Source organism: Cyprinodon tularosa, unplaced genomic scaffold (assembly GCF_016077235.1).
Source record: "Cyprinodon tularosa strain WSP-4 unplaced genomic scaffold, ASM1607723v1 ctg57, whole genome shotgun sequence".
Taxonomy (NCBI): Eukaryota; Metazoa; Chordata; class Actinopteri; order Cyprinodontiformes; family Cyprinodontidae; genus Cyprinodon; species Cyprinodon tularosa.
This window is the reverse complement of record NW_024039307.1, coordinates 1,601,979-1,629,704: the sequence shown is the minus strand read 5'-3', so window position 1 is coordinate 1,629,704 and position 27,726 is coordinate 1,601,979. Positions and strand designations below refer to the sequence as shown.

The following is a 27,726-nucleotide window of genomic DNA, read 5'->3' as shown; positions in this document are numbered from 1 at the left end:
AAACTGATAACATCATACCAAATAGAACCTGCATTTTTGTACAATATATATTTGTTTTTGCACTCCTCTGAACTACCACATTCCACGCCTTTTGCACAATCTTTCTCTCCTACATTGTTTACATTTTGATCACTGCTGCACTTTATGAACTGGAAGTGTTTCTTTTCACTGCTAAACTGCTGCTCATTCACCATCTGAAAGCTTTATACAACAAAAATTTCATTTTATAAACACTCTGTGTATACAAAATGACAATAAAGTTGTCTAAGTCCAAGTAATATTTTAGAAGGCTTTTTGTTATTAGGTAAGGTAAGTCTTAGATTTATGTTTATAGTAGCTTGATAAAAGTTTTGGGGGGAAGCAAGGATTATATTTTTACAATGTTTACTACATTTCTTTGAATAGGATTTAACATCCTGTCTCCATCAAAGCTCCAAGGTTAAAACAAACCCAAAAAAAGTCAGAATGACTCTTAAAGATTTACAGAATGGTGCCATAAACAAGTTCCATCAGGCACCCAGTAGCCTATTTACTCAAGGGTCATCAGTGGTTATCATCAGTGGAGTTTTTATGACTCCTCAGATAAGGGCCGGTTTGTTTGCATTAAGAAATCATATTTCGAAATGGCAAAAGAACATTTTTAACAAAAAAGAAATGAAAAGGTGTTTGTTTTGTTTGTTTTTTTGCAAAAGTATCACTTTTAATATTTTTATATTAAATATATATATATCTTGTTTCCTATCAAACAAACAGTTTTAGTGAATGAAATAATTAAACAAAATCTAAATCATCAATAGATATGATATATACCCTCTGCAGACTATGCTCTTTGAGTAAGTTAAATGTTATCTATAGGTTTGTTCAGTTGCTAACCAAAGCAAATGGTTTAGTTAAAGGGTGTGCAAACAGGTTTGTGTAGCTTTATATTTTGTTGTGAATTGGCACTACTTAAAAAACTCGAATTGCTTCCAATAAATCCTGTGTAGAAAAATGGTATAATTGCTGAGTTCAAATATATTTTTAGATATGTCTTCCCTTAAAGAGCGTGTCTACCCCATACTTGCTCTCGCCACTAGCAGAAAGAAAGTAGTTGTTCTGCACATAAAGAAGGGTGGGAGGATAATTTCTCCCAACCGACACAGCTGTCCCTAGATGGCGTTGGTAAACAATAGCCATCATCAAATGATGTGTTATAATTCAAATAAACCATCATTTATCGATCGATAATATTAGAAAAAGACTTAAAGTTGTGGTTTCTTTGGCATGTATTGACTTTTATTCATTTCCTATGCCTGAGGGGGAGACCACGCTGTTTTTTTCACCAAAAAGCTCTCAGCAGGGCTGGTCTGAACCGGTTCGGAGAATGCGCGCTCTCGTTCACCCTGCAGACGTCTCGCTGCATTCCGCTCGCGCCACCAACTGCTTCGACCCCTCCCTTTCTGCCCGTTACGTTTTCTCTTTCCTCATTGGTTGAAAGGATGCACGGGTACCCGCCTTTTCCGCTTGCTGCGTAGACACCGACGTTATACACGAGTCGTGATTGGTCATCTGCCATCCGAGCCTTTTGTTTTGGGGAAGGGCACGAGACCTGGAGGAGCGGAGTTGTAAACTAAAGCGCGTGCATGTTTCAGCACCAATACCGCGTGGATAGCAGCCAAACGGACGGAGCAGATAGACACAGTTGTTAGGTCGGTTAGCTTGTTTATGTCGTGCGGTTTTTGATAGTCGCTGTTGTTAAATTGACGAAAGATAAACTTTTTTAGCAGCGGCTGTGGCTCCTCAGGCGGCGAGGCTTTAGCTTTGTTTGCCTCGGCGGCAAAAAAGCTGCGTCTCGATTGAAAAGGAAGTATAAAAATCCAAATTTTCTTCAACATTATTTCGAATTAGCTTTTATTTGTAGGGGTTCGACGAAGACCAGATGGCTGCAAGCTACGGAAAACAAAGGTGATTTTTTAAAACACTTTTCACCCCAGCCGGTTCGGTCCAGCCAGCGGTTGAGCAAGTGGTGTTTTTAAGCCACATTCCAGCCCGCTCCCACCGCTTTGCCTCTATTGTGAGAGCATCTCTGCCGCCCGTGATCCCGCGCTCACACCTGCCTCCCACCCCCCTCTCCACTCCACTCCACGGCTGTGTTTTTCGGCTGCTTCGTTGATTCACTCCACATTCCAAATGATGTGTTCTCGGGTTTGGTTCGTGACCGACCGGCGGATCAGCCAGGAGTACCCCCAGGTCCAGATCCTCCGGGCTCTGAAGGAGCGCTGCGCCGACGAGGACGTTGAATTCCGCTACCTTCTCATGGATCAGATCGTGCTGACGATCAGCGAAGGCCAGCTAGGCAAGTATCACTCAATGTGTCGTGTCTAATTATGTTCATTATGTATTTAAATTAGGACATGTAATGAAATAAAGCTCAAAGAAGGGAGTTATTGTTTCGATCAGTCCGGTGCCACGCAGGGCTTGCCTGGTCTGCGCAGCAATGACCGCCTAACCCACTTTCCTGCTGGATTGTCTGCTGACCGAGGAGGAGATCACGCCTGACTGAAATTCTGCTGATTATGCCGCTTTCCACGCAAATATGAGCTCTTGGGGGAATGCTCTTTTGAATGATAAAGAAATATGACACTATCCAAGGAAATCCAAATTTTGCATCACAGTTTGGATTTTGCATTTTTTAGTTTTTCATAACTAAAAGAAAATCATTTGTCATGCACTGTAAGAAGCTAATGCATGTTGCAGTCAGCATCAGAGGCGTAGCCAGAAATTTTTTTAGAAGGGTGCCCAGGCAATAACCAATGTACACTGAAGGGTGGCTGAAAGCGGATTGGCACCAGAACCTCAGGGTCAATCTATACTGATCCAACAGGAAAATGAACAACCACAACAACCATATTTTCCAAATAAAAACAAGGTATACTTTCCTACAGCCTTTACTAACGAATAGATATATATTTAAACATCCATCTAGATAAAAGGTATAGTGGATGAAGTTCTTTCAGGTTTGAGTTCTGGGTCGAACATCTTTTTCATTGTCATTACTTACCTACTTATATCAATAATCATTCTGCATAAAATTTATATTTACAAGTACTAATATCTACCAAAAAAAAATTAGTTTACTAAGTTTTGGTTAGAGTAGTTATTTATCTATGATTTAAAGGAGAATTCCGGTTTTTAACACTTTTAGCCCATTTTCTGTAGTGTCCAGGATGAAATCGAATGATCGACACCAAAATTTTGACAATTGGTCCTGTCTCTGCTTTTTGGCTCATTTAGAATCCACCCCTGGCTGCTTCAGAACGGCTTCCATAGTGCATGTCCGATAATGTCCTTAAAACAACCTTAAACGTTCTTTTTTTAAAATATGCTACTCACCGGGTCGTCAGCGCTGTTCAATGACGTTCCAAAAAAAGTTTCGTAAAGAAAAAACGTTCCTGTAGTGTTTTATTTAGCATTTTGTAAATCCCATTGAGTTCTGTTGGAATAGTCAATATTCCCCTGCCACCGGAAACGGAAATGGGGCCTGTTTACACAGTTGTAGTCTTTTCGCTTCACTGTGTGTACTCCGACGTCGAGGTGCTAACGTCTCTGTTAAACACTTTAAAAAACTCTGAAAATGGAATACGAAAGGTGGATTCTTGATTCTCGACGTCGGAGTACACAGAGTGAAGCGAAAAGACTACAACTGTGTAAACAGGCTCCATTTCCGTTTCCGGTGGCAGGGGAATATTGACTATTCCAACAGAACTCAATGGGATTTACAAAATGCTAAATAAAACACTACAGGAACGTTTTTTCTTTACGAAACTTTTTGTGGAACGTCATTGAACAGAGCTGACGACCCGGTGAGTAGCATATTTTAAAAAAATAACGTTTAAGGTTGTTTTAAGGACATTATCGGACATGCACTATGGAAGCCGTTCTGAAGCAGCCAGGGGTGGATTCTAAATGAGCCAAAAAGCAGAGACAGGACCAATTGTCAAAATTTTGGTGTCGATCATTCGATTTCATCCTGGACACTACAGAAAATGGGCTAAAAGTGTTAAAAACCGGAATTCTCTTTTAACTGAAGACTGACTATAATCTATGAAAAGTTAACATGTTTGGAAAATTGAGAGTATTACTGTAGAATCACTTGAGCGTATTACTCCTGCCACTGTCAGTATTATGAGGACAAGAATGGTAAGGGTGACCCCCCCCCCCCACCCAGCTCCGCCCCTGCGAAGCATCACCTTAATCTGCTACCTTTGGTGGGTTTCTGCTTATAATTCATTAGTTTATATAGATTTCTACTTATTTTCAAGAGGAAACAGATCCATTAAACACTATATAAAAACAATCCAGTCATATACAGATTCAATGAATTTTGATCCTAGTCATGACATTTTGAAAATAACTTATTAATGTAGTTTATTGCTGACTGGTATGTCTGTCTTGCCTTGAGGAATCAATCCCTCTCAGAGTTTTGCTGTTGTTTTGTACTGATTTGTTTAGAGATAACAAAACAATCTCACACAGAAGGTCTTGGTAAACTGATGGTGATAAGAAGGGACCACAAAATACACAAATGCACATGGAATTTGTAAGTATGGTGTGAAATGGGCTGGGTCACCACATGAGAGGTGTGATGGTTTAAGTTAACACATAATTGTTGGTACTTGAACTTAGCCGAGGTTGAATAGAAGGGAGGAAACTGTATGATGGTATTGGGGATGGGTCTGACATGTACTCTACTCAGAGATCTTACTCTATTTTTCCTGTCATATCACTGATTTATGCAGTCAATTGTTAGTTGAGCTTAGAAACCAAAGAAGGGCAGACAAATACTGTTTCCATTAAAACAAAGATCACATGAGCTTATTCGCATTTGTAGGTGGATCCCTGTCAAGAACTGGGGCTTAATTGGATGCTCACGAACAGGGCTCTTAATTTGGCCTGTAATCCATGTTGGCTCTAAGCGCACATACAAATGTCTCTTGAGCCTCGGCTTTACGTTACAGATTAAGAAGTAGTGGACAGATTGTCTAGTGCAGTCTTCCTACATTAGAAGTCACAAACTTCATGCGTTGTTATGGGTGGGGCCTAAATATTTTATCTATATAGGCAGAGTATACACAAACTGTTTAAACCTAAATTGCAACAAGAACAAAATCAGTGAATGTCATGTTTTTTATTTTCCCTTAACATGGATTTGCATTATATATAAAATGTTGATTAATATGCAAAACCAGAAGAGTTTTGTCTGTTTAGATGTTTTCATGTTAATTAAACTGAACTAATTTAAAATCAAAGTCTGACTAAGTTTTTCGTGTTTTCAGTGTCTGTGGGAGGAGATATTGCTATTTAAAGTTGTCTTTGTTGACAAATACCCTCCACTTGTATGAAACAGCCGAACCCAGAGACTTACATCCATGATTGGATGTATTTAAAGAGAGTCCTGACATGAATGCTTTTCATAATCCTCTGTGATCGTAGTGGGCGTGACATTACCCACCAATGATAAATGCAGCACATCTGTGTCAGTGGACATGCAATCCTGAGGTAGCTTCATTAACGTTGTTCACCTACAGAAGGTATATTAGCATCAGTAGCTAAAATGTTTCCTTACAGTAGCTGTGTTAGTATAAATAGTGTTTCATTGTTCAGGAACTATGCTCTTATTTTGTCATACCTGTAATATGGCATATCTAAAATTCTATAATATATTTAATATTCTCTGTATTTTATTAAAACTGATGTTATGTTTTAAGCCGCTTGGCCTAGCCTACAGTCTCACTGCAGACCTGTAACCTGACCCACTTTATCAACCAAACATTTAGCCTGTCAAGAGTTCATTTGCATTTTATTGGTTTTTGGAAATAGGCTCTCAGCATTTTTCTTATCTCTAAAAAGAAAAGAAAAAAACTTTATCAGGAGGCATAAACATTTACATAGCTAAATATAAACTAAGCAACACAACGTTTGGCCTTCTAGTTTGGAGCATTTTTATTGTTTCTGATAATATCAAAAAGGCACATAGGCTCCCAAATCATCATGAACTTAAACTTCCACTGCTAAAAAAAAAGACAACACTATTCACCCTGAGATCATATGATCCTAGTTTGACTAAGCATTTAGATAAGGAATTTGTATGGTTGCAGTGAGAAACAGAACAATGTTTGCTTAATAATTCCCAGAATCCAAAACCCTTAAGCTTTATAGTTAATAATGCAAAACTATTTGGTGAATAATTAGTACTTTAAAAAAAAAGATATATAACCAGTTATTCTAGAGAGCAATGAAGCATATTATATATGCAGCAATAATTTGCAGGCAAGGGGTTTTTCATGCCGATTTTTTGAAAATAAATATTAATAAAGATTGGTGTTATTAATCAAGATGCTGTATTTAATAGTCTGCTAAATGATCTTCACAGCTTTTATTTAAAGCAGAAATGCTACATTTATTCTTAATGCTTTAAAAACCTTTTTAATGCCTTAGTTAATCCAGCTACAGCAATGTTATCCATAGCATTTATTCAGTATTGATACAGACTTTTTAAAAACATATAGAAGGCACACTTACCAAATGTAGAAATTATTTTCTAGTCTATCTGTCTTGTTCTGTGCAGAGCTTTTCAGATCTTGTGATTGACACTTGTTTTTTACTAGGCTATTATTTAGTACTTATGGCATTACTCTGCATCAGCAAGTAGTGAAACATGAGCATTTAACCTCAGTTTAAAGAAATCTGATATGGATGCATCCCTAATCGGGATAGTTTTGCTCTTATAGTGCAATACAAGCATAGCAAGCCGATATTGGCAGGTTGACAGGTTCAGTTTCCGGCCAAGAGGTTAGTTTTTATAGCCAGTCATTTATTAGGATTATACACTCTGGATATTTTATAAACTCCAACACTTCCTCTGACGTCTCACCATAAGAACTTGAAGCCAAAAGCCTACATTTCTCAGAAAACCTGTTTTGAGGCTTGGTATACTGTGACACCAGTAATCAGCCCACGCATCTCATAAAGAGAGTATAAACCATACCTTTAATTGTTATATAATGAAGTAATCAGGTTAAATCTAATACTAGGTGCCACTCTGTCAAAGAATTATAAATTCCCCCTTAAAATTCTCTTGAGTCATCTAATCTGTTTTCAGTACCTTAATTCAAAGCAGTGCATTCAGGATGGACAGGCCACACATGTCACCGTGTTTGTCAGGCTGCTTTGTAACCTTACAGTGGTATGTATAGAATGTCTGCTATTCTTTAAAGCTTTGCTGGGCGGGATGGAAATGGGATGAACCTATACAGTCTGTTGAGCAAAGTGAAAACAGTTTGATCTGTTGAACCAGCAATAAAACACAGCTCCCTCAGTTTCAAGCATAAACCGATCCTACCCAACAGATACAGACACTCTCTCCTAAAACACAGCTGTGTGCTTAAACCATTATCCAACTAAACTGCTATGGTTTTTGTGACGGTCACATGACAGACAGCGAAAAGCACACAAACACGAGCACAGATGAATAGGGCTGATTCATCCCGCTCGCTCATTGGTCTCCGTTCGGTCCCCCTGGAGACGGAGACAAGCACTGTGAATACTGTCTGTCAAAAAGCATGAGAGCACATCCCCTGACACTTCCCACTGTAACAGCACTGATGAGGCCTGCAAAAACCACCAGTGTGGAGAGAGGGCTGAATAGAGAGAGGCAATGAATCCTCCTGCTTCTTTGCAGAAGGAGGGAAAAAAGGGGAGGGTTTGGGATCTTTTCATGGCTCCTTACTTTTCTGTTTTCATGCGACACGTTCCCTCCTTTCCACACTGCCCTCCTGCATTTCGCTTATTTCATTTCCTCTTTAAACCCGCCCGTTAACACAATAAGAGCATGTAAAGAATACATGTTACAGACACTGTATCAGCCAACATATCAGTAACTGTCTGTTGTTATTAAATGGACCGCAGCCATTCAGCTTCTCTGATCTCTAATAATATCTGCATGCTGGTTTCTATGAAAATCTTGCTGCTTATAAGAAGGCAAATATTTTCATTTTACTGTGCAAATGTGGCATTTTCTCCTGTATTGTAACCACAGGCTAAAACATGTTGTATGCAAATGAATTGTACAACAGTTTTCCAATGAAATATTGCCAAACTGGTCGATTGCTGATGGATAGGCCATCTGTGCTGCAAGCTTCCACTGATGTGATTCTGTTGTGTAGAATTAGAAGGCTGTTAGAGCTTAAAGTAATCTTACAGGTGCTTTGGAGTAAAATCTGGGTGATTTCTGTTTCACTAGCATTATACTTTTCTAGATTGTCAGCTCCCTCTTGTTTTCATTGTGCCCTGAATTGAAATGGCTGATCAGTAACCAATTCAGATGTGCTCAGATTGGCTTTTGTTCCGTAGCTCCAATTAGCATAAGAAAAGGGGGGTGTCAGGCCGAGGCATTGGAAGCCAAGGTCAATTTGACTTTCAATAAGGAGCGGACACTTTAGATTCAAGGAACTATTTGCATTAGCACAGCATTCAACTCTTGTATAGATGGCTGGACTGGCAGAACACATCCTATATACACACACACACACATATATATATATATATATATATATATATATATATATATATATATATATATATATATATATATATATATATATATATATATATATATATATATATATTTTTTTTTTTTTTTTTTTTTTTTTTTTTTTTTACTTCTGTGCATGAAACAGAAACTATAATTAGGCTTTTATTTCAGTCAAAATAAATTCAAGACGGTCTTTGGATTGAAAGGGGTCTCAGAGATACTTGTAAGTACTATGCTCTTATGGTGTAAACTGGGTCAGGGGGCCTTTTTTTCAAAGGTTAAGTAAACTTTTCCAGCGCTTGATGCCCAAGTTTTTCCAGGCTTAAAATCCAACCGAATCCTGAACACTTGAAAAAATATTGAATTAACATCAAACTAAAATTCTCAATTCTTTTTAAATGTTTAGATCAATGCATTTATGATATCTATATTGTGTTTAAAACAGAATGGACAAATTCCCTTTATATGTTTGTTAAATTTAACATGAAAATAGATGTAAATCGATAGTAAATTGACTCACATAACTGGTGTGAAAATGGAGTCAAACAGTAACCAATAAAAAAGATGTTGAACAGAAGCTTGAGTTTGATTTTTATCTGTTTTGTATTTGTGGCTGGAGGTGTGTTGAGAATACCAAACAAGGCAAGGCTCAGGAAATGTTAAGGATCTCTATTTCAAAATATTTGACCTACTGTGTATTGTTTTGATTCTTATTTGTTTTCTTTTTTAGATTTTAAGTCAATCACCTTGGTAAATAGTACAGTAAATAGACGGTGTGTAATTTTACATAAGGGAATCTACCGGATTTGTCGTTTTACTTTTCTTTTCCTCCTGTCCCCCCATCATTTTCTTGCCCTCCAGGTCTGCGAGTGGAGCAGGAGTTGGTGACGTCTTACCCTCAGGTGGTTGTAGTGCGGGTCCCCACGCCCTGGGTTCAGTCTGACAGTGACATCACCGTGCTGCGCCACCTGGAGAAGATGGGCTGCCGACTGATCAACCGGCCCCAGGCTATTCTCAACTGTGTCAACAAATTCTGGACCTTTCAAGAACTGGCCGGCCATGGGGTCCCTCTTCCTGACACCTACTCTTACGGTAAAAACGTACTAACGACCAACTTAGCAGTTGGTGTGTATATTTTCAAAATTAAAAAACTCCATGTGATAAATGTGTTTAGGTTTTGTAAAAAAAAAAATAATAATAATAATAAATCAGAATGTAACCTAAAATCCATCCAAGAAATTATATACACAAGGGTTGTGGAAAAAAAAATAAACATAAATATTCCTGTAAATAAAAACAGATGAATCATTTGAATCATTAGACCCTATATTTTATTTTCATAGTCAAGCTTAGTACGGGGCTTTGAGAAAGCCTGCACACTCTATGTAACAAAGGTAGAATAAAACATTTCTCGGGGATTCAGTTTTATAGACCAATATGAAGTTTTGCACAACAATGTGGTTTGCTCTGCTTCTGTATTCAAACCCTAAATAAATTCCAAACACCCAGTTTCCCTTAGAGACCATCTAATTCTAAAAAGCATCTAACCCAGCAACATGGTAGTCCACCTAAACTAACAGGCTAAACGAGAACAGCTGGAATAAGAAAAGCAGCCATAGCTGGAGGAGCTGTAGAGAACCACAGCTCCGGGGGGTGTGGATCATCTGCCGGGGCATCTGTTGATCTCCACATTTCTGACCTTTATTGAAAAGTGGCAAGAAGCATTCTGTGTAGAGAAAACCCAACCCTGTAGACTATGATAAATGCACCGTCCCCACGGAAAAACATGGAGAAACATTGTGGTACGGGTCCTTAGGAGGGACAGAGAACCTGGTCAGGATTGATTGGTGGAAGAATTGAGCTAAAACTCGAGAACAAACGTGTCAGAAGCTGCATACGAGTAGCAGGACTACAAAGCAAATCATAAAACCAGAGCTATAATATAATGGTTTAGATAAAGGCATGTGCATGTGTTCGAATGAACGGACTCAAATCCAGTCAGGAATCTCTGGCAGGGGAATAGTGACAGATGCTTCCTTTTCAATCTCAATAATTAGTGAGCTTGTTGTTGCAAAGCTGGTAGAAATGACGACTTTTTTGGTCTACATTAGAGATTGTGGTTATTAGTCAAAATTACATTAAATGGGTATGAATACTTAAGGCACTGTTAAGATCTGCTTAGTTATTTTGGTAAATTAAAGACAGTAAGGAGACACCACAATCTAGAAAATTAAAGGGATTATTTTGATTTGTAAAAACGAGTGAAAGGAGTACTACAGAGCCGGGACTCCTGTGTTTATTTCTTGTACTTCATAGATTGTTCTAAGCCCGACTACCAGCCGTGCTCATTTCTTTGTGTTTCAAAAAAAAAATTCAACATTGCTGTGGTATTCATGAGAGCAGAAAAGGAAGGATAGAGACAGCAGGGGGAAAAAAAGAATGAGCGGGGGCTGTTTGGCCTACATTCCATGTGTTTCTGTGCACAGTAGGCCAGGCGATGCATGTAGAACAGCTGGAGAGCTTATGTAACCAACCCGCAACCAGCCCTCCCCCTGCCCTTTCATTTTCAAAATAACGCTTTAGTGCCTCTACCAAAGAATACCATAGCGACTCACTGATTGATTTATCTGCTATCTTTTCCGCTCTTTCCTACATTTTCTTTTTTAGTCTGAGTGAAAACACATGAGATTTAGCACAGCAGGAGAGCCGAGGCACAGGGTTGTTTCCATCTGCTGCTTTGACTGCATGCCAGGTAAGTGCATGCAGGACGAGGGAGACATTGAGACAGACACAGGAGTGAAAAAGGGAAGAAAATGCAAAAAAAAAAAAAAAGATATTAACGAACATTTGAATGACCCATTTTTCCCCTCGAAAGTCCAATCAGGAAGCTGAAGCACATCCGTTGCAACAGGCTGCCATTATAAATCGCTGTCAAAAAAAGCTCAGCTGCTTTACATGCAATGCATCGGTCAGTGACTCCGCTCTTCTGTTCTGCGAATCAAGGCAACAGATTTGAGTCAGGCAGCACTCCCACAGCATCGTTGTTTTGAGTAAACCCTTGTTTCCATAGCAACACGTTTCTCTCCCTCTGCCGATCCTACCAGATTGGCTGTAATGTGTGAACCATGTCAAAAAGCAATCCCAGCTCCTAATTCGGTTTAATGTGTGTTTGTTGCTGCGTGTGTCTATGCGTGTGTTTGGATGGGTGTTTCTCAGGGGGACACGACAACTTCCGTAAGATGATTGACGAGGCAGAGCCGCTGGGATACCCAGTGGTGGTGAAGAACGCTCGCGGCCACAGAGGTAAGAGAATAAGCCCCATTACGTCCTGTCATTCAACAAGGTCACCACATTACATTTCAGTCCTCCCTGACATGACGTTCATTCAAAAAGTGTTAAATTATTAGCACTATGCTGCAGCCACAAAATACAGCCTCATATAGTCAGGTTAATAATTCCTGTCTTTAGGTTACGAATTAACACTCAGTTAAGTTCATGAAGGGCATCTGTGGAGGGTTTGAGACACTTGTGCATTGCCTTCAAGACAACAACCCCCACCCGTGCCATTACCACAGGACCATTAGCTGATTTCTATTCATAGTTATTGACTTATTTAGAGGCAGGATGAAGAAATAACCAGGATATTCCGAAGCCGAGGTTTCCATCACGTACCATTTACCCAACTGTGACAAATTTTATGTAGCCCTGAGTTTTTTAGTCTCCTTGTGAGGATACTCCTTTTAGATGCATTATGATTGTAAAGAAATGCCCACTTGGGTCAAATAATTCACAACATCCCAAATTACCAAACTATAATAATTGTATTCGAAGAATTAAACTTTGTGCTTGCCTTGTTTGTACTCTACTTCAAACCAACTCCTTTGCTGATTAAAATCTGAAGATTTACTCTTGTTTGGTTGTGTAATAACATTGTTATAAAAGGATTATCCCTGGAACAGTTCATAGGACCAGACACTGGAGAGACAGAGCCATCTTGTGCTAATTAAAACAGGCATCTTCTATCCTGTGTGAGAAGAGGCTCTGCAGGTCCTGTCAGTTATTTGAGAAATGGGAAATTGCATGAGAGTTGCTCATCAGAGAGCAGCTGTTTGCCACCAAGGTGCTAAGGAAGCTATTCAGCCTAAACTCTCATTTCATAATTAACCAACCCTGCAACTACTTGATATTATTTTAATTTGAACAAGTCTGTGTGTGACGATAGCCTGAAGAGTTGCTCATTTTTCCTTTCTTCTCCTCATTTAGTCTCTCCTTCCTTCTCTTAGGCAAGGCTGTGTTCCTGGCGCGTGACAAACACCACCTGACAGATTTGTGTCACTTGATTCGCCACGATACCCCCTACCTGTTTCAGGAGTACGTGAAGGAGTCTCACGGTCGTGACGTGCGAGTGGTCCTGGTGGGCGGACGTGTTATTGGCTCCATGCTTCGCTGCTCCACCGATGGACGCATGCAGAGCAACTGCTCCCTGGGTAGGCAAATTCCTAAGAGGCACCAACATTAGTTTGATTACAGCACATGCCTATTTAGTTTGTCCTTACAGTTGACAGTTCTGCCACTCTCATGTCCTTGCATTTTCTATGTTTTCATTGTGGCAGCTCGTTTTAAACACAGCCAGGTAAATTGTTTGAGTATTAGCATGTGTTGAGAGGGTGCTAACCAAGAAAGAGGTTCCTGCTGAAAGACAGATACCTTTAGTCTCCAGCAAAGCCAGCAGTTTCCCACATGGACGAGTCCAATGTCTTCTGGAGAACTTAATGGTCAAGTGGTACTGTTTGTTTTGCCAAAATGTCAGAGGTATGCTTTAAGTAGTTATCGCAGGGCTTTTAAACCTGAAAAGGACCTAATTCACCAGCTGTCAGGTGGTGGCAGCATACTGCAGAGTCTGCTTTACTGCAGTGACACTGATGTTTTGCATACAGTGGATAGAATAATGGAGGTTGATAATTCAAAGTCTTCTAAATTAAAGAGCTGAAGGGTTCATACAGAGAAACTAGTTAGTTTCACAAAAGGACCCTAATCCCAGCACATTTTAAGACTGGTTCTAAAATAGATCTACGGTAAACCTGGTTTATATTTATAGATTTATTCGTAAAAGTAAGGTGGGTGCAAAAAAGTCTTGCTCTTTTCTGCAAAACTCTGCCGCCTCTCCGACTTGCTACAAGGCAGTTATGCAAATCTAAGTGTATTTGTGATTTCTACATAGCTTTAAGAGTCAATGAGCATTTCAGTTCAAGATTGCCTAAAAAAGACACAAAACTGAAAGTCTGACCGGTCAGTAGTGAGTTTATCTAAGTTATTTAAATAGCTTTAATGGCTCTTGATGTTATTAATAATTTAACGTCTATATTGATAGGTTTTATTCTACTATATTTAAGCTGTAATTTGGTTTCTTTGACCATCAGTGTGTATGAATATGTCTGTCCTAATGTGTTCAGGTAGTGTTTATTAGACCCTTTAGCTGATGAGGCTGATTTGTAAAGCGATGATGAGTATGTTTAGTCTAGCTGAAGATGAAGGGCTCTGACATAATTGGGACATTGGCCGGCAGATTTTTCTGAGTTTATGGGACAAATTGGGGTACAAATATGAGAAATATGGAGAGGAGACTTGCATTTTCATTTTCATTTAGTCCTATTACAGAATTAAAATCAGAACAATATACATATTGTTTATCATGTTTCTTTATTTATCAACCATATTTTTTCACTATACTGACTAAAATCAGATGTATTCACAAACCCACGTCTCCAAATTGTTAGGTGGTGTGGGGATGATGTGCCCTCTGAGTGAGCAGGGCAAGCAGCTGGCCATTGAGGTGTCCAACATCCTGGGCATGGACGTGTGCGGTGTGGATCTCCTGCAGCTCAACGACGGCTCGTTTGTCGTCTGCGAGGCCAATGCCAACGTGGGCTTCATCGCCTTCGACCAGGCCTGCGGGATTGACGTGGCGGGGATTATAGCTGACTTTGCCCTTTCAACGCTCCCAAGCCGCCTGACTCGGAAGATGTCCCTACTGTCCGTGGTGTCCAGCACCAGCGAGACCAGCAGCGAGCCCGAGGTTTGCATGGTGAACACCAGCGGGGGCTCCCTGCCAGAGGCTGTCTGCAACATGAGCGTGGGTTCCTCCTCCAGCGAGAGCGACCCAGAGTTGGCCGAGCCCTCGCAATCGTCGCCTCGTCACTCCTCAGCCTCCGACCTCCCCGATCTTCCCGACGCAGCTTACAACTTTAACACCCTCCTAGCCAATGAGATCAAGCTATTGACTGAGTGAGAATTCATTCACACTCCCCCTACGCAACACACATCAAACACATACAGTACATACACTTGTAAAATCACACATAGAAAAAAAAAACACTCCGAAACAAATAATCATAATTTCTGTGCAAAAAAAAAACAGCTAAGAGAAACAAAAGAACATTGTGACAGCAACATCTAAACACAAGCCTTCACCTGTTGAGATCTACGGCTGCTCCCCTGATTCTCTTTTCTTTGCATTTTTTCTTGAAATCCCTTAAAGGTATCTAAAATCAGGGTATGCTCTCAACTAATCTTAACAGCATACAGCATATGAGATATCAGCCAAAACTGGCCTCTGCTAGTGTGTATTATTTTATTTTGTATGGTTGAAGAATTTCATTAAATGCCATGTATTTAAACATCCTCACAATGTAAAAAAAAAAAAAAAGATCTGAAAGGTTCTGCTGACGCGGTTATCTTTGGTCGATGCTGGGCAAAATGAAGTATTTCTAAGTTGAATGTACCCTCAAGCTAGGCATGTCACTCCGTCAGTTACAATTTAGTCATAAAGTGTTCATGAAAAGGGCAGAAAAGACGGGGACCTGAATGAAGGTGTGCAAACTTTATATCAGCAATTTGCTGTCCTGTTCTGCTAGGACTCAAAAATTAAAAAATTAATTTCCAACATTTTAGGTTCCATTGTGTTGGATTACCAGCAGCAGCCATCTGCTTTTTCTTAAGGAAAACATGAAATGCCTAGCACTTTACTAAAAGCGTTTTGTCTTTTTATCTCTTAGTGACATATTTAGGAAGAATGAGACCGTTTTTAAGCTGTTTCATTACCTGAAAGCAAAGTATACCTCAAAACAGAGATGTCTCACTGCCATAGGACATCCCAAACACATACAGAACATATCAGCTTAGGCTCTACTCACCTTCTAAACCAGGTGTTCCTTCCTCTCATGTCTAGGACCTAAAATATCATTGTATTTTATGTCTGTTATATATTTTTTGTTATTAATTGAGATATCAAAATTAGTTTAAGCATAGTAGTATGCAGCTGATAAAACTGGAACAGAGAGAAAAAAGGCCAACTTTGCTGTTGTTGTGATCTACTGTGGATAAACTGGATTGTACAGACCTGTGATTTTAAGAGACTCAAGCTGCAATTAGGTTGGGCAGTTGTGGATTGGGTTAGTTCAGTCATGTAATTATAGATTTTTATCATTCCATTAATTTGCTGTTAGTTGTTGAAGACACCCACATTTTAAAAAAGAAAACAAACAAAAAAATATTTCTTTAAAGTTGTATTCAACAGATTTTTTTTTCTTAATGGAGGAAAGAGACAAACTAAAACAGCTGCCAAGACTTTATTGTTTACAGCTTTTGTTCCTGTGGATTTTACTTGTGTGTACCTGGTGACAGTTAAGGCAGATGCATGAGGTATGAAGCAGTATTCCATGACTTAGGGAACATTTTCAGGCCAACTCTGATCAAAAGCACAAATATAAACCCTGAATCGTCCACGTAGCTCTCTTTAGGCTCGTAACTCTTTCTGTTGAACACAACTCAGGGAAGCAGCCTGGATCTCAGTCCTGACCCTTCCTTAAAACATGTCATAAACATAACACATACTTACATGTAGACCAAAAAGATAAAAAAAATAACAACAATGAAAAAAGGTTGTAAACTACAGTATGTGGTGTATACCATGGTTAACATGCACTTTTTTCCTTGCTTGTTTCATAATGTTCCATGTTTTCTTCCTAATTTATGGGATTTTTTTGAAGAAAAAAAGTGGTTTGTGTGCACTAATATTGTGTCAATAAAGTGAAACCTCTGTGAAGCTTGATTTTCCATTTTCCTTTGTCGGGGGCCAAATTTGTAACTGTATGGTGTCCAGCAGGTAAACGAGGGGGGGCAGGGCAGCTTTTTATTTTTTAAACTCTTGTGATCGCAGTGAGGTGTTGTAGTCAAGACCCCAACAACCGAGAAGTACTGAGACAATACCAAGACATTTAGAGGCGGAGACCATATAAGGTCTCAGTAATCCTCGGTCTTGGTTGGTGTGGTTTTGACTACAGCACTATCGCAGTGGCTCCGTTTACACCTCTACTGTGATGTTGTGTGGTATCTACATGATCAAATCCATCAAAGACTGAAATCTGACATCGCCCACATTCCTGACATGATGGAATGCTCACATGGTGAACCCTTCCCAGCATCAACAGCATATTAAAGCCTCTATTCAAGCATCTTTAACATAAATGAAGATCGCACAGCCATTTCAAAAGAAATAAACACTTGTTTCTCTCTCACAGACCCTGTTATGCAATTACTTCATTCATCTATTTATATATATATACAGACAATAGTTCATTTAACATCAGCCTGATGGCTCTGATTTTGCGTTCAAGTTTTCCTAGTATTTAGAGTACATCTGGATTATAATCTGCTTTCAGTTCTGTCTGATCATAATTATTCAGTTGCCTACAATGAAGTGAAAAGCTACTGAAGGAATATGGCAAAGGAAAGTAAACAGAGTTTACTGTGGAGCAGGGTCCACGGACAGCCCAAAGGAAGGTTTTATAACTGTGGAAAACTCCACTTTGAAAAGGTTACTGTTAGATTTCCAGTTCTGCTGTTAAAAAAAGGGAATTTAAGTTTTCCATTGATTTTTTTGTTTAAAAAAGGGAATTTAAATGTAAAAAAACAGACCCACCTTTATTTGTTTTAGATAACTTAATATAACACTAACATTGAAGTGGTTATCAGACTGTTTGACCATACATTGTGTCTTAGCATATTAAATCAAACTACACTTGCCTATAAGATCTGTTTTAAAACCTACATTTCCTGAAAGGTTTCAGATATATGTATGTTTGCAGGAAGAAAGCGACTTTGAGCTTACGTGACTCACTGCAGCTCTCTGCACATTTTATAAAGGAGTTCAAGACTGTTAAGATGGAAAATATGAAAGTGGTTGCATAAACTGTCCCAGTAAATGTCACTTCCCTTTTGCTTTGTTTTATTTCTGGCTTAAGATTGTTGTTCACAAATGTCCAAAATCATGTAAATATAGATCCATCTTTTTTTGATTAGAATAAAGAGTCATTATTCCAATCAATGAAAATGTGCCCTTTGGATTTTTATTTGATTGTTTTAAGTTTGCATGTAAGAGGAAACAATTATAGTTTTGCTTTTTTAGTCAAACATTGACGTTTAAGACATTTAATCTAAAATAAAAATGTTATCAAGCAAAGTTAACCTAATAAAATACCTAAACTCAACTTTTTATGAAGAAACAGCCAAAAAAAGAGATTGCCTCTGAAAACCTGATCACTAGTTTAGCAGCAACTGTTATAAGTGTTTACCAGAAACTGGCAGCCAGTCGTTACATAACTATAGTGATGATCTTGTTTCTTTAAAACTTAAGGAGAACTGCAGATTCTGCAGTCTCACTTTAGCCTCCTTCTTCCACAGCTCATTTTCTGGTAAGTATTTAACATGTTTTTGTTGAATGTTAGTTGGATCTTCATCTTGCTTCAGGTCAGCAATGTTTTCGGTCATAAAACTCTGTAGTGGAGGTCATTTTTACTCAATGTCTCTACCTTATCATTAAATCATCAACACTGACCTTAATTGATGCAAGTGAGGCCTGCAGAGCCTTAGATGCGTTTTGGGTTCCTGTGTGATGAGTCGTCGATGGGTTCTTGGAGTAATTTTGGTAGACCAGACACTCATGGGAAGGTTTATCACTTGCTGCGTGTTTTTGTGGTTCACTGGAAACCGGTGGCTCAGATTGGGCTTTTTAACCCTTTCCAGATTAAAGATATCAGGAACTTTGTTTCTCTGCTGTTCTTGAGCTGTTTTAAATTGGGGTGTGTTGCTTTATGAGATCGTGTGCCCTGCTTTGTTACTAGACAGCTTCTAATTTAATGATTTAAATAATGAGGGTGGGTTGAGGTCCTGAAGAGGATTAATACATCAGTTCAGGAGTCAACTAGATGGTTATTGTGGTTTCATAATAAGGTTTTTCTCTTTTACAAATCATAATTTGATTACTTACCTTTTATACATTTAAGTCTAAAAAGTTAAAACAGGAAAAAGGGCATCTTTCTTCAAAGTACATACATTCACAAATGATAAGTGGATGAATAATAAAATGTTTTATTATTTAACTTTTCAGCTACTCTCTCCATCCCTGTGTGGATGAACTGTAAGGTTGAAAACATCGTTGGAATAGATCTCAGGGAAGAACCAAAAGGCAGAGCAGGGGTGTTGTCTAACCAGAAGCAGGCCGTGGTTCAGCCTGCAGACTGCACCTGCTGCAGCAGCCCTTGGATGGATTCTGTCAGGTCATGTTTTGCTATCTGCTGGCTGGCCTGCAGGGCTGTGCTGCCAAATCCCAGCGCCTGGCACGGAAACAAACACAAGCACGGCTCGTCAGAGCCTCTTGGGAAAGCAAAGCTGGCTTTTATAATGATGTCACTGAAACTAGACCACACGTTCAGCTTAATTTAACCCACTTGAGATACCCTACTGACATCCTGATATGCTGTGCTCGTTCATTACGGGAATCGATTTAAGATGGTTATAAAATCATAAACGAATATATGCAATTATAAGAGACAGCCCTGTCTGCATCTTTCACAAGCTGAAAGATGGGTGTTAATTTTATAGACAAAATGTAATTTTATCTACCAAAGTGGAACTGCATTTCAACAGGTTACAAAATCGCGATTTGAAGCCGTTTTGCTATTTGTAACATAATTGTTTAGATAAAATCAATACAAGCGAATTTCAGATGGAGCTGACAGGACATTTGTCTGTAATGAGAAATGCAGGAGAAAGTGGGTCACACAGCGAGACTATTCAAAAGCATGCAAGGCATTTCAAAATTATTAAAGTAGACTGAAGTTATTGTTTTTCAATATCCAAGTCAATGACCTTAATCCAACAGGAATGTAATGGATGGATTTGAAAAAAGCTGTTCATTTGCGAAGGACATCCCACCAACATTCCAGAGTCTGAGCGCTGGTGGGTGGGGCCTCTCTTAAAATACGTTTGTGTTTTATTACTAAGATATGAAGTAGGAATTATTTATAATATAAAGATGATTTTAACATAAAAGTTTTAGGTGGTTTATGATGATATATTAAATGCATTACATAGAGGCTTGTAAAAATATTCATACCTCTTACAACAGTGGTGTCCAAACATTTGGCACCTCAATCTCCAGACTGAACATTATCAGGGACCATGTGATGCTATTATAATTTTTATTTTCTATTTGGCTGTTAAAGAAGGAAATACATACAAAACACATTGATTTTATGTGTAAAAGAATAGATTGCAAATTAGCAAAATGGCCTAAGTAATTTTGCTTAAAAAAGGTGTCAGATGTTTTCTGTTTTGTTGCTTTACAAAACATTTTTAGTCTGTTCCTAACAATGAGAAATCTATTTATAAACCCTACCTTAAAGTGCCATTAATAGGTGTTTAAGGTAGGAAAGGAGCCATGGCGACAAGAAATAAAGTACTTGCAGTCACAGTACACTAGGCCAAGTCCAGGATCAGATTGTCGCGACTCTCTCTAAATATCCCACTAATATGCTCCTTGTGTTTACAGGGTCACCAATTAGTAGTAATCCAATCTTTAGACAATGCTTGGAAGATCTAGGAAACGGTGTCACAGAGTCACCTCGTCAGCTCACTGACCTTTTGGAAGTCTCCTCTGAGCAGCCACAACATGGCCAGGCAGTGGGTCAACAGCGCTGCCTGAACTGCGTTTTTTCTGAACTCCTTTTGTTGAAATTCCAACATGGTTCTCAGCATCTCCTCCATTTCAACCAGCCGGGATTTTTCTAGTTAAAGTATATATAAAAAAAGAAAAGATATTTTATTTTTTACCTTACCTTCACCTTAAAAGTGAATTGAATGTTATTAAAAACACACAAAATAATATGTATAATAAATAAGAATTCCCTGAGTGTTCTGCTTAGGGTGTGTCTGTTAAATGTTTATAGTTTTTCTCAGCATCCTTTCTCACCTGCTTTCGTCAGCAAACATCACATTAAGCCTGGGAAGTTGCTTTGCAGCTAACAGGCTTAGTAATACATGTAGGGCAGCAGCTGTGATAGAGGCAAGTAGTGCGGATGCTGCTCAGCCAGCGTTGTGTCAGCAGTGGTCTCTAGTCAGCCCTAAGTGTGTAAATCTGGGGTTTAGCTTTTGGGCTGCACAGCAAGGCAGATCAGCTAAATATAGCTCAGTTGACCTTATTTTTCTTTCCGTTTCTCATTTGTTAGTTTGTACGTTAATGGAGCTCTTGGCTAGAGTTTGAAGTGTGATTTAAGATGAACAGATGGGGATATTTTCTGGTTATTCTTATAGCTTAGAGTAAAGTAAGTATATGTTTATCTGTATTTAGATCTGTTTTATAGAACTGATTAAAGAAATATCCACCATAAGAGGAATATGGCGACACAGCAGAGTTCTGGAGGACATTGGTGTTGGTTTTCAACAGACCGCTGAGATGGTTGTGCCAACTTTGTGCGACCTACAAAATAAACAAAGAATTATTAGATTAAATTTAGAAAATAAAGAAAAAATATTAAACCACACGAGCAAATACAAACCACAAATATTTTCTTTCTTACATTCTGGCTGAAACTGTTCTTTTTAAGACGTAATTTAGTGTTCACAAAATATATATAAATCAGGTGTTTATATCTGGTCATTTTGTTATTATGGCTGAATCTTAATGAAAACCTTATATTCATTTTATTAGGAAATTAGAATATTATATTAGACCAACAGATAAAGCATTTTTAACACAGGTAAAATATTTTCAAAGCATGTACTTATAGCATCTTCCACTCAGTTTCCATAAATATGCTTAGGTACAACATTCTGTAAACAGACAGCTTGCAGGGACTTCCATCATATGGAGGGTGTCACTCACTGTCTTTGTGATAATTGTGTGGCTATATATGAAATGTCCAGAAATAAAGTTTATCTTTCAGAAATTAGTAGAAGGGTTTTGGGTTTTCTTAAATTATCAGCCGTAATTGTCTAAATTAAAAGAAACAGACATTTGATACAGCTATGTAAAAAATGTATAAACAAGTTCCACTTTTTGAATTTAATGATGGAACGAAATTACTTTCCCAGCATATTCTGATTTATTGAGATTCATTGCTGGTGTTTATTTTAGGCTGATTGACTACTTACATGATCTAAAATGCCTCTTTGGATTATAAAGAACAAAGAAATAAAGCAAAATATGTGTATGGGAAAACCTTAGAATATAAGTAGTGAACCAGGGTCAACTTCTTTTGTTTGAAAAACACGGCAGCCATTAGAAAGTAGCCCTTAGAGGTGGTGGCGCTGTCAAAACCATACTCCTCAGTGGCATAGTATATCTGCAATTAAAAAAAATATACATATAGTTAATTATTTTGGATTTCACTCAGTTATTAAAAGCCTTTTGCAAAATCGTTTATGTCAGTAATGGTTATTAAAAATTCGAACATCATTTGCAAAGTGATGCAGAGCTGCTTCCAGCTTTCCAGCTGCCATGCAGAATTGGCCCAGGCTCCTATGAAGCCAGTGTTGGATGAAAGGTCCTGGTTCTGGACTCCTCACCACGGTGAGCTCAGCCTTTGAAAGGTGTCTTGCTACAGCAGCAGTATTATTCAGGCCTGGAAAGGTGAATGAGGCAATGTAAGAAATAAAAATAAATATATTAGCTGACCCAAAGTACCGACTCTGTGCTCATCTCTTACCAGCGTTGGCCTCCGCCAACAGCAAATAGGCAGGAACGAGCTCAATGCTGCTAACACCATGTACGTCAATGGATGTTTGCAGGCAGCAGTGAGCAGCAGGAAGTGCCTCTTGATGTTTTCCCTCCAACAGCTTGCATTGAGCCTCCAACCTGCAAATCCTAATCAGCTCTATCTGAAAAAGCAGCCAAACCCATGGTTACCTTTGCTCCAACTTCATTCATAAGACTTGGAGAAATTATTGTGTAACATTTCAAAGAAATATAGCATCCAGATCTTATACGTCATCCCATTTCTTTGAACTATCATTTTCAGAAGTAAATTAGACTCAGGTGGTTCTGAAAAATCCAAAGACTGGAGACTGAAATAAACAGAATCCACTGTAGAAAACACTGACCATGAAAATTAAAGATCAATTTTTCTAGAAATTCTTCATTTTGAAATCTTAATATTTTTCTGTCATACTTTTCAGGTCAGTAAAAAAATAAATAAAACTGAGAGCGTAAGTTAAGCATTGCAGGTCTCATCAGGTCTGTTGTCATAGCATCTTTAAGAAGGAATTGTTTTTTTTTTTTTTATCACTATGCTGTTATTTTTCAGTTAACTTTTCCTGAGAGATGAAGAAAGAAAAAATATAAATTAATGGTGTTTTTAAATAGCTGTGTACACACTTTTAATATGTATACACTAATACATTTACCTTCTTTAGCTGGTTTGCCCTGAGGGCGGCTTGGTTGGGAATATCTGTTGGGGCACGTATGGGAACAAGCAGCTGACAAATCGTTTCATGGATTCCCGCCCAGTCAGCCTGCTGGTGCTCCACATTACTAAAGAGACATAGAAATATATCTGTCATCCAGCCAGACATATCATCTCTGCACCAACAGCAGTAATTCCAAGAAGTCAAAATTACTTCAACACCTCCAAGAAACACTCTGCTGTTCGTGACGCACTGCATGTAATGTTTTAGGCCAGCATGTCCCAAAAGTTGTGAAATACCAGAGAAACAAAGAATGTATGAGGGTAAAGCGGTTTTTTTTTTTTTTTTTTTCTTCTGTTGACATTCTAAAAAGCCATCCAAGTTTAAGGAGGACAAAGTTAATTGAAAGCTACAATAACTAACCTGTAATTTGGTTCCTCTGGATCTTTTCGTCTGAACACTTTTGTGGAAACTGTCTGAACCTTCCGTGCATATTCCTTTCCCGGGACGATGTTTGCTCCCTCCATTGCATTTGTCTTTTTAATCAGGCAGAAATCTGGCCATACCACATCACCACAAACCGGACAATGAATGCTGCTCAGCTCAAGGCCCAATTTACTCTAACACAGTGCTATGGTTTTACACTATTTAACTAAGCACACCCTTTATATGTCATGTACACCTTTAGACATATTCTACATTATGTTAAAATACTGCAACAAATTTGAGGTATTTTATTCTAAACACCTTTCTCTGCAATAACAGCTTGGATGCTTTTGTAATATTCATCAGCTCTGCAAATCCATTAAAATGTTTGAATTGGAAATGCTCTAATTGGAAAGGGTCTCTGCAAACATGTTTATTTTCTTTTTTTTTTTCATATTAAATCAAAACATGAAAAAATGTAGACATTTTTGTTTAAACCATGATAAAACACGTATTTGGTAATCAATGCCATGCTTAAAAGATTTGTTGTTTGAGATCAATCAAATGGTTTATTAGTGTGGCTCTTTCAACAAAATATGTTCTAACCAATTACGATTAGTTGGTAATGCCTTGTTTTTAGCTCCAACCATTACTTCATTATTGAAGCAAAGCCTCCTACAGCATGATGTTTCACCTATATAGGGTGGTGTGTTAACGGGGAAAATAAGGGTTACTCTTTCTCCAATTCGGTTTAATCTGACAAAATAAACTTTCGTTGCATGGTTACCCTCTAGAAAGCAGCAAAAAATGAAATCTGGTCTTCCAGCGACTTCCATTAGTACATTTTCCCTTGCCTGACAACAAATGATCCCATCTGAAATAAGAATCTCTGCAACTCCCTCATAAATACCATAGCAGTTTCAGCTGCTTTGGTGCTGAATGTTCTCCTTAATCAAAAAGATTAGGTGGATGGTCGTATCTTATCAGTTTGGCTGTTGTGCCAAATTCTTTACATATTCAGATCACGGTTGGAATAGTCCTACCTAAGATGAGTAAAGAGCAGAATATTATTCTATAGCCTAACCCTGTTTTGCATTTCTGCACATAATTATCCTGTTTGATCTGTTCTTTGGTCTCCATGATGATGTACATAATTTCTAAAAAAAATCTAAAAATAACAAAAGAGCTTCTATAATAAATTCATTTAAAAAACACTCTGAGAGTGAAAGAAACCTTAGAGGCATTAATGCTGATACTGGTACTTACATTTTTGAGTTTGTAAACCTGAATATAATTTTTAACTAGGCTTATTAACTTTTCTTTCTTTACTTAATTTACAGTAGGTAATATATCATTCAAGGGCTCACCTAATTGGTCAAATTCCAAAATAAGATGTACAGCAGATAGCAGTATGTTTGCTGAATGGCTGGATATAGATCTTGTGCTTCTAGACTTATGCAAGTGATCAAAAACATCAACTTGCCCTATAAAGTATTAAAAAACAGATAAAATAATTTTAAAGTTTTGATAGAAAAATGTATATTACACCTTTCTAAGGCACACTGAATAACAAAACATTGCAAAGGTTAGTGCTTTAGCAGGTCTTTAGGTTTTAATCCAGTGCAATGGCACCTTTAATTACGAATATAGTAGGTTTTATTATGACTTAATTTTCTGTATAAAGGTTTAACAGAAAGCATGCACAGTTAGTAGCTGTAAACTCCATGATACTGGCTTTAGTTGCTCATCCTTTATCATAATTATCCCCTGGGTAGGCCTCCACATGCTCCTGTTCACTGCCACTAGGGGTTTACTGAACAGTTTTATGCTTTAGGAGCAGAAAATAAAGACCAATAATGGTTTTTTGGTCCTATTAAACATGGCAGAAGACTGTTTAGTGACACTGAAATAATATAACAGCAGCACAAGGGTAAACCAAAATATTATTACACTGTCGTAATCCAGTTTTCAGCTGTTTCATTTTTTCCTAACGGCAGCCACATCACCCTGGTGATATGTGTGGCTCATACCGCCACCTAGTGTTAGGTCTGCGTATCCTTGCTAAAACCAAATTAATGTTAATATTATAGGCAATGCGGTTATAAACTCCTCTCACTAACAGTAGGGGTATTTTTATGGTGTGAGCAAACATTAAATGTTTAGACAAGATGGCTACGGAGCAAGCTTACCAATAGAAGGTGACTCGACACTTGCTGCATTGAAAATACGCCTCGCCATGACATAGCTCGCAAAACTTTTTCTTTCCTTTAGGTAAAGCAAGAGGTAAGATGCTGGAGGTCGACGCCATAGTTGATAGAAAGCCTCTTGGCAGCTGGTTTTATTCGCAGCACTTTCTTCGGAGTTTGTGGTTGCCATGGAAACTAATTAGCGGTGACGTTGATTTTAACCAGGAAGTGTAAAAAGGAAGAGGAGGGGTGTGTGAACAGCTCTCACGCATATGTAGGGCAAAAATGTTGGTTTATTTCCCTAAATATATGTAAATAAATATTTAGGGGATTCTAAGCCACACTTAAAACGGTGTTTCTAAGCCTAGGTAAAAAAAATGTAGCTGTTCAATTAAATTCAATTCAGTTTATTTATATAGTGCCAATTCACATCACATGTCATCTCAAGGCACTTTACAGTTCACCAGATCATACAGTCTAATTGATTCAATGTTTTCTATCTAAGGAAAACCAGTTGATTGCATCGACTTATTGATTCAAATGCAATCCCTCACATTAAGCATGCTTGTAGCGACAGTGGAGAGGAAAAACTCCCTTTTAACATAAAGAAACCTCGAGCAGACCCAGGCTCAGTGTGAGCGGTCATCTCCAGTAGAGATACAAACAGCAACTGTAAAAGGCGGCCTCTTGCAGGAAACACACAGCCAGGCAGACAAGCTCTGAGCCAACTCCCATGTTAGAGGATGAAGAGAGTACATCCAGCTATTTTATTATATTTACCACTTTCTCTGTTTCTGTTTGTTCATAATGGGCAGGCAATTTTTTAGGACACCAGAAAAGGGAGAGACTCCACCAGAAGATATATTGACTGCTGTCAGGCAGTGAGGCTGCAAAATCAATCAGAAGGGCTTTATTTTATTGAAGAAATAAATATTTTGATATTTAATTATACATTTGGAATTCTGGTTGCAAATTAAATTATTATGCTCTTAAACTTTGCAAATAAATGCGAAGAGTCGTTTTGAATTCTGATTTTTGTTTAATTGACATTTTACTAAAAGACATACACTTGAGATTTAAATGAAACCGTTTTTGTTTTATTTTTTGATAACTTATGGTTCCCTGATTCAGGAAAGTGTTACACTGATCAATTAAATTTGTGAATTTCCCTATCCAACTCTTAAAATGTTTTGGTTTCTTCCCACCTTCCATTAAGATACCATAAGAACAACCCTGCATTGGGGTTAGTTTTCATAAGTGGAAAGTTAGTGATTTGCGATCAACCACTTTTGAACTGAAGGAGATACAGGACAGTAACTTATATGTTTTGTTAGCTGAGAGTTTTAGCTTTGTTTAAACATTGAAATGAAATCTTTAAAATATGTTGTTTTGGAGAAAAAAAGATGAAGGTAAAAACTGTAACAACCGTCCCCGCTCTTAATCCTGCTTTTCGCAAGACAAATGGCAGGAATTGCAGGAAGCCATTTAACAAAACAGACCAAAAGCCATTGTCCACTAATGGAGAAAACATTAAGCAGTGGTTGACCTTCCTAGGAGTGGGAGACCTGCCAGTAGAGAACACCAGGAGGTCACAAAAAATGCTGCACATTTTAAATGTTGCAGGATTTTATTGCTTTTGTAGTGGTTTGCTTGATGAATTGTGATTTAACAATAAGAAATAGAACAGAAAAAACAAGTTTTCATAAGAGGGTCAAAAACCACGACAGACCACAAATAAACAATCTTTTGCTTGTCAAAAAACTTTACTGACATACCTTTGGAAAAAACACATATTCTCAC

General features: G+C 38.2%; 2 protein-coding genes across 3 annotated transcripts; one reads left to right on the top strand and one right to left on the bottom strand.

Annotated features, from left to right (window-relative positions):
* Window positions 1-1,568: 1,568 nt before the first annotated feature.
* Window positions 1,569-16,494, top strand: rimkla (ribosomal modification protein rimK-like family member A). Its single transcript, XM_038305965.1, has 5 exons — window positions 1,569-2,335; window positions 9,434-9,664; window positions 11,789-11,875; window positions 12,856-13,059; window positions 14,350-16,494. Exons 1-5 carry the CDS (start codon window positions 2,170-2,172, stop codon window positions 14,859-14,861), a joined length of 1,200 nt encoding a protein of 399 aa, XP_038161893.1. The 5' UTR covers window positions 1,569-2,169; the 3' UTR covers window positions 14,862-16,494.
* Window positions 16,495-18,973: 2,479 nt separating this feature from the next.
* On the bottom strand, window positions 18,974-26,111 carry zmynd12 (zinc finger, MYND-type containing 12). 2 transcript variants are annotated; one of them, XM_038305966.1, is made up of 8 exons: window positions 25,930-26,111; window positions 23,315-23,441; window positions 22,618-22,789; window positions 22,364-22,533; window positions 22,132-22,254; window positions 21,296-21,389; window positions 20,552-20,697; window positions 18,974-19,245 (listed from the first exon to the last, which is right to left on the bottom strand). In XM_038305966.1, exons 1-8 carry the CDS (start codon window positions 26,046-26,048, stop codon window positions 19,138-19,140), a joined length of 1,059 nt encoding a protein of 352 aa, XP_038161894.1. In that variant the 5' UTR covers window positions 26,049-26,111; the 3' UTR covers window positions 18,974-19,137. The 2 variants fall into 2 exon arrangements, with proteins under 2 accessions (XP_038161894.1, XP_038161895.1); XM_038305967.1 differs by lacking the exon at window positions 25,930-26,111 and adding an exon at window positions 23,738-23,919.
* Between the last annotated feature and the right edge of the window lie 1,615 nt (window positions 26,112-27,726).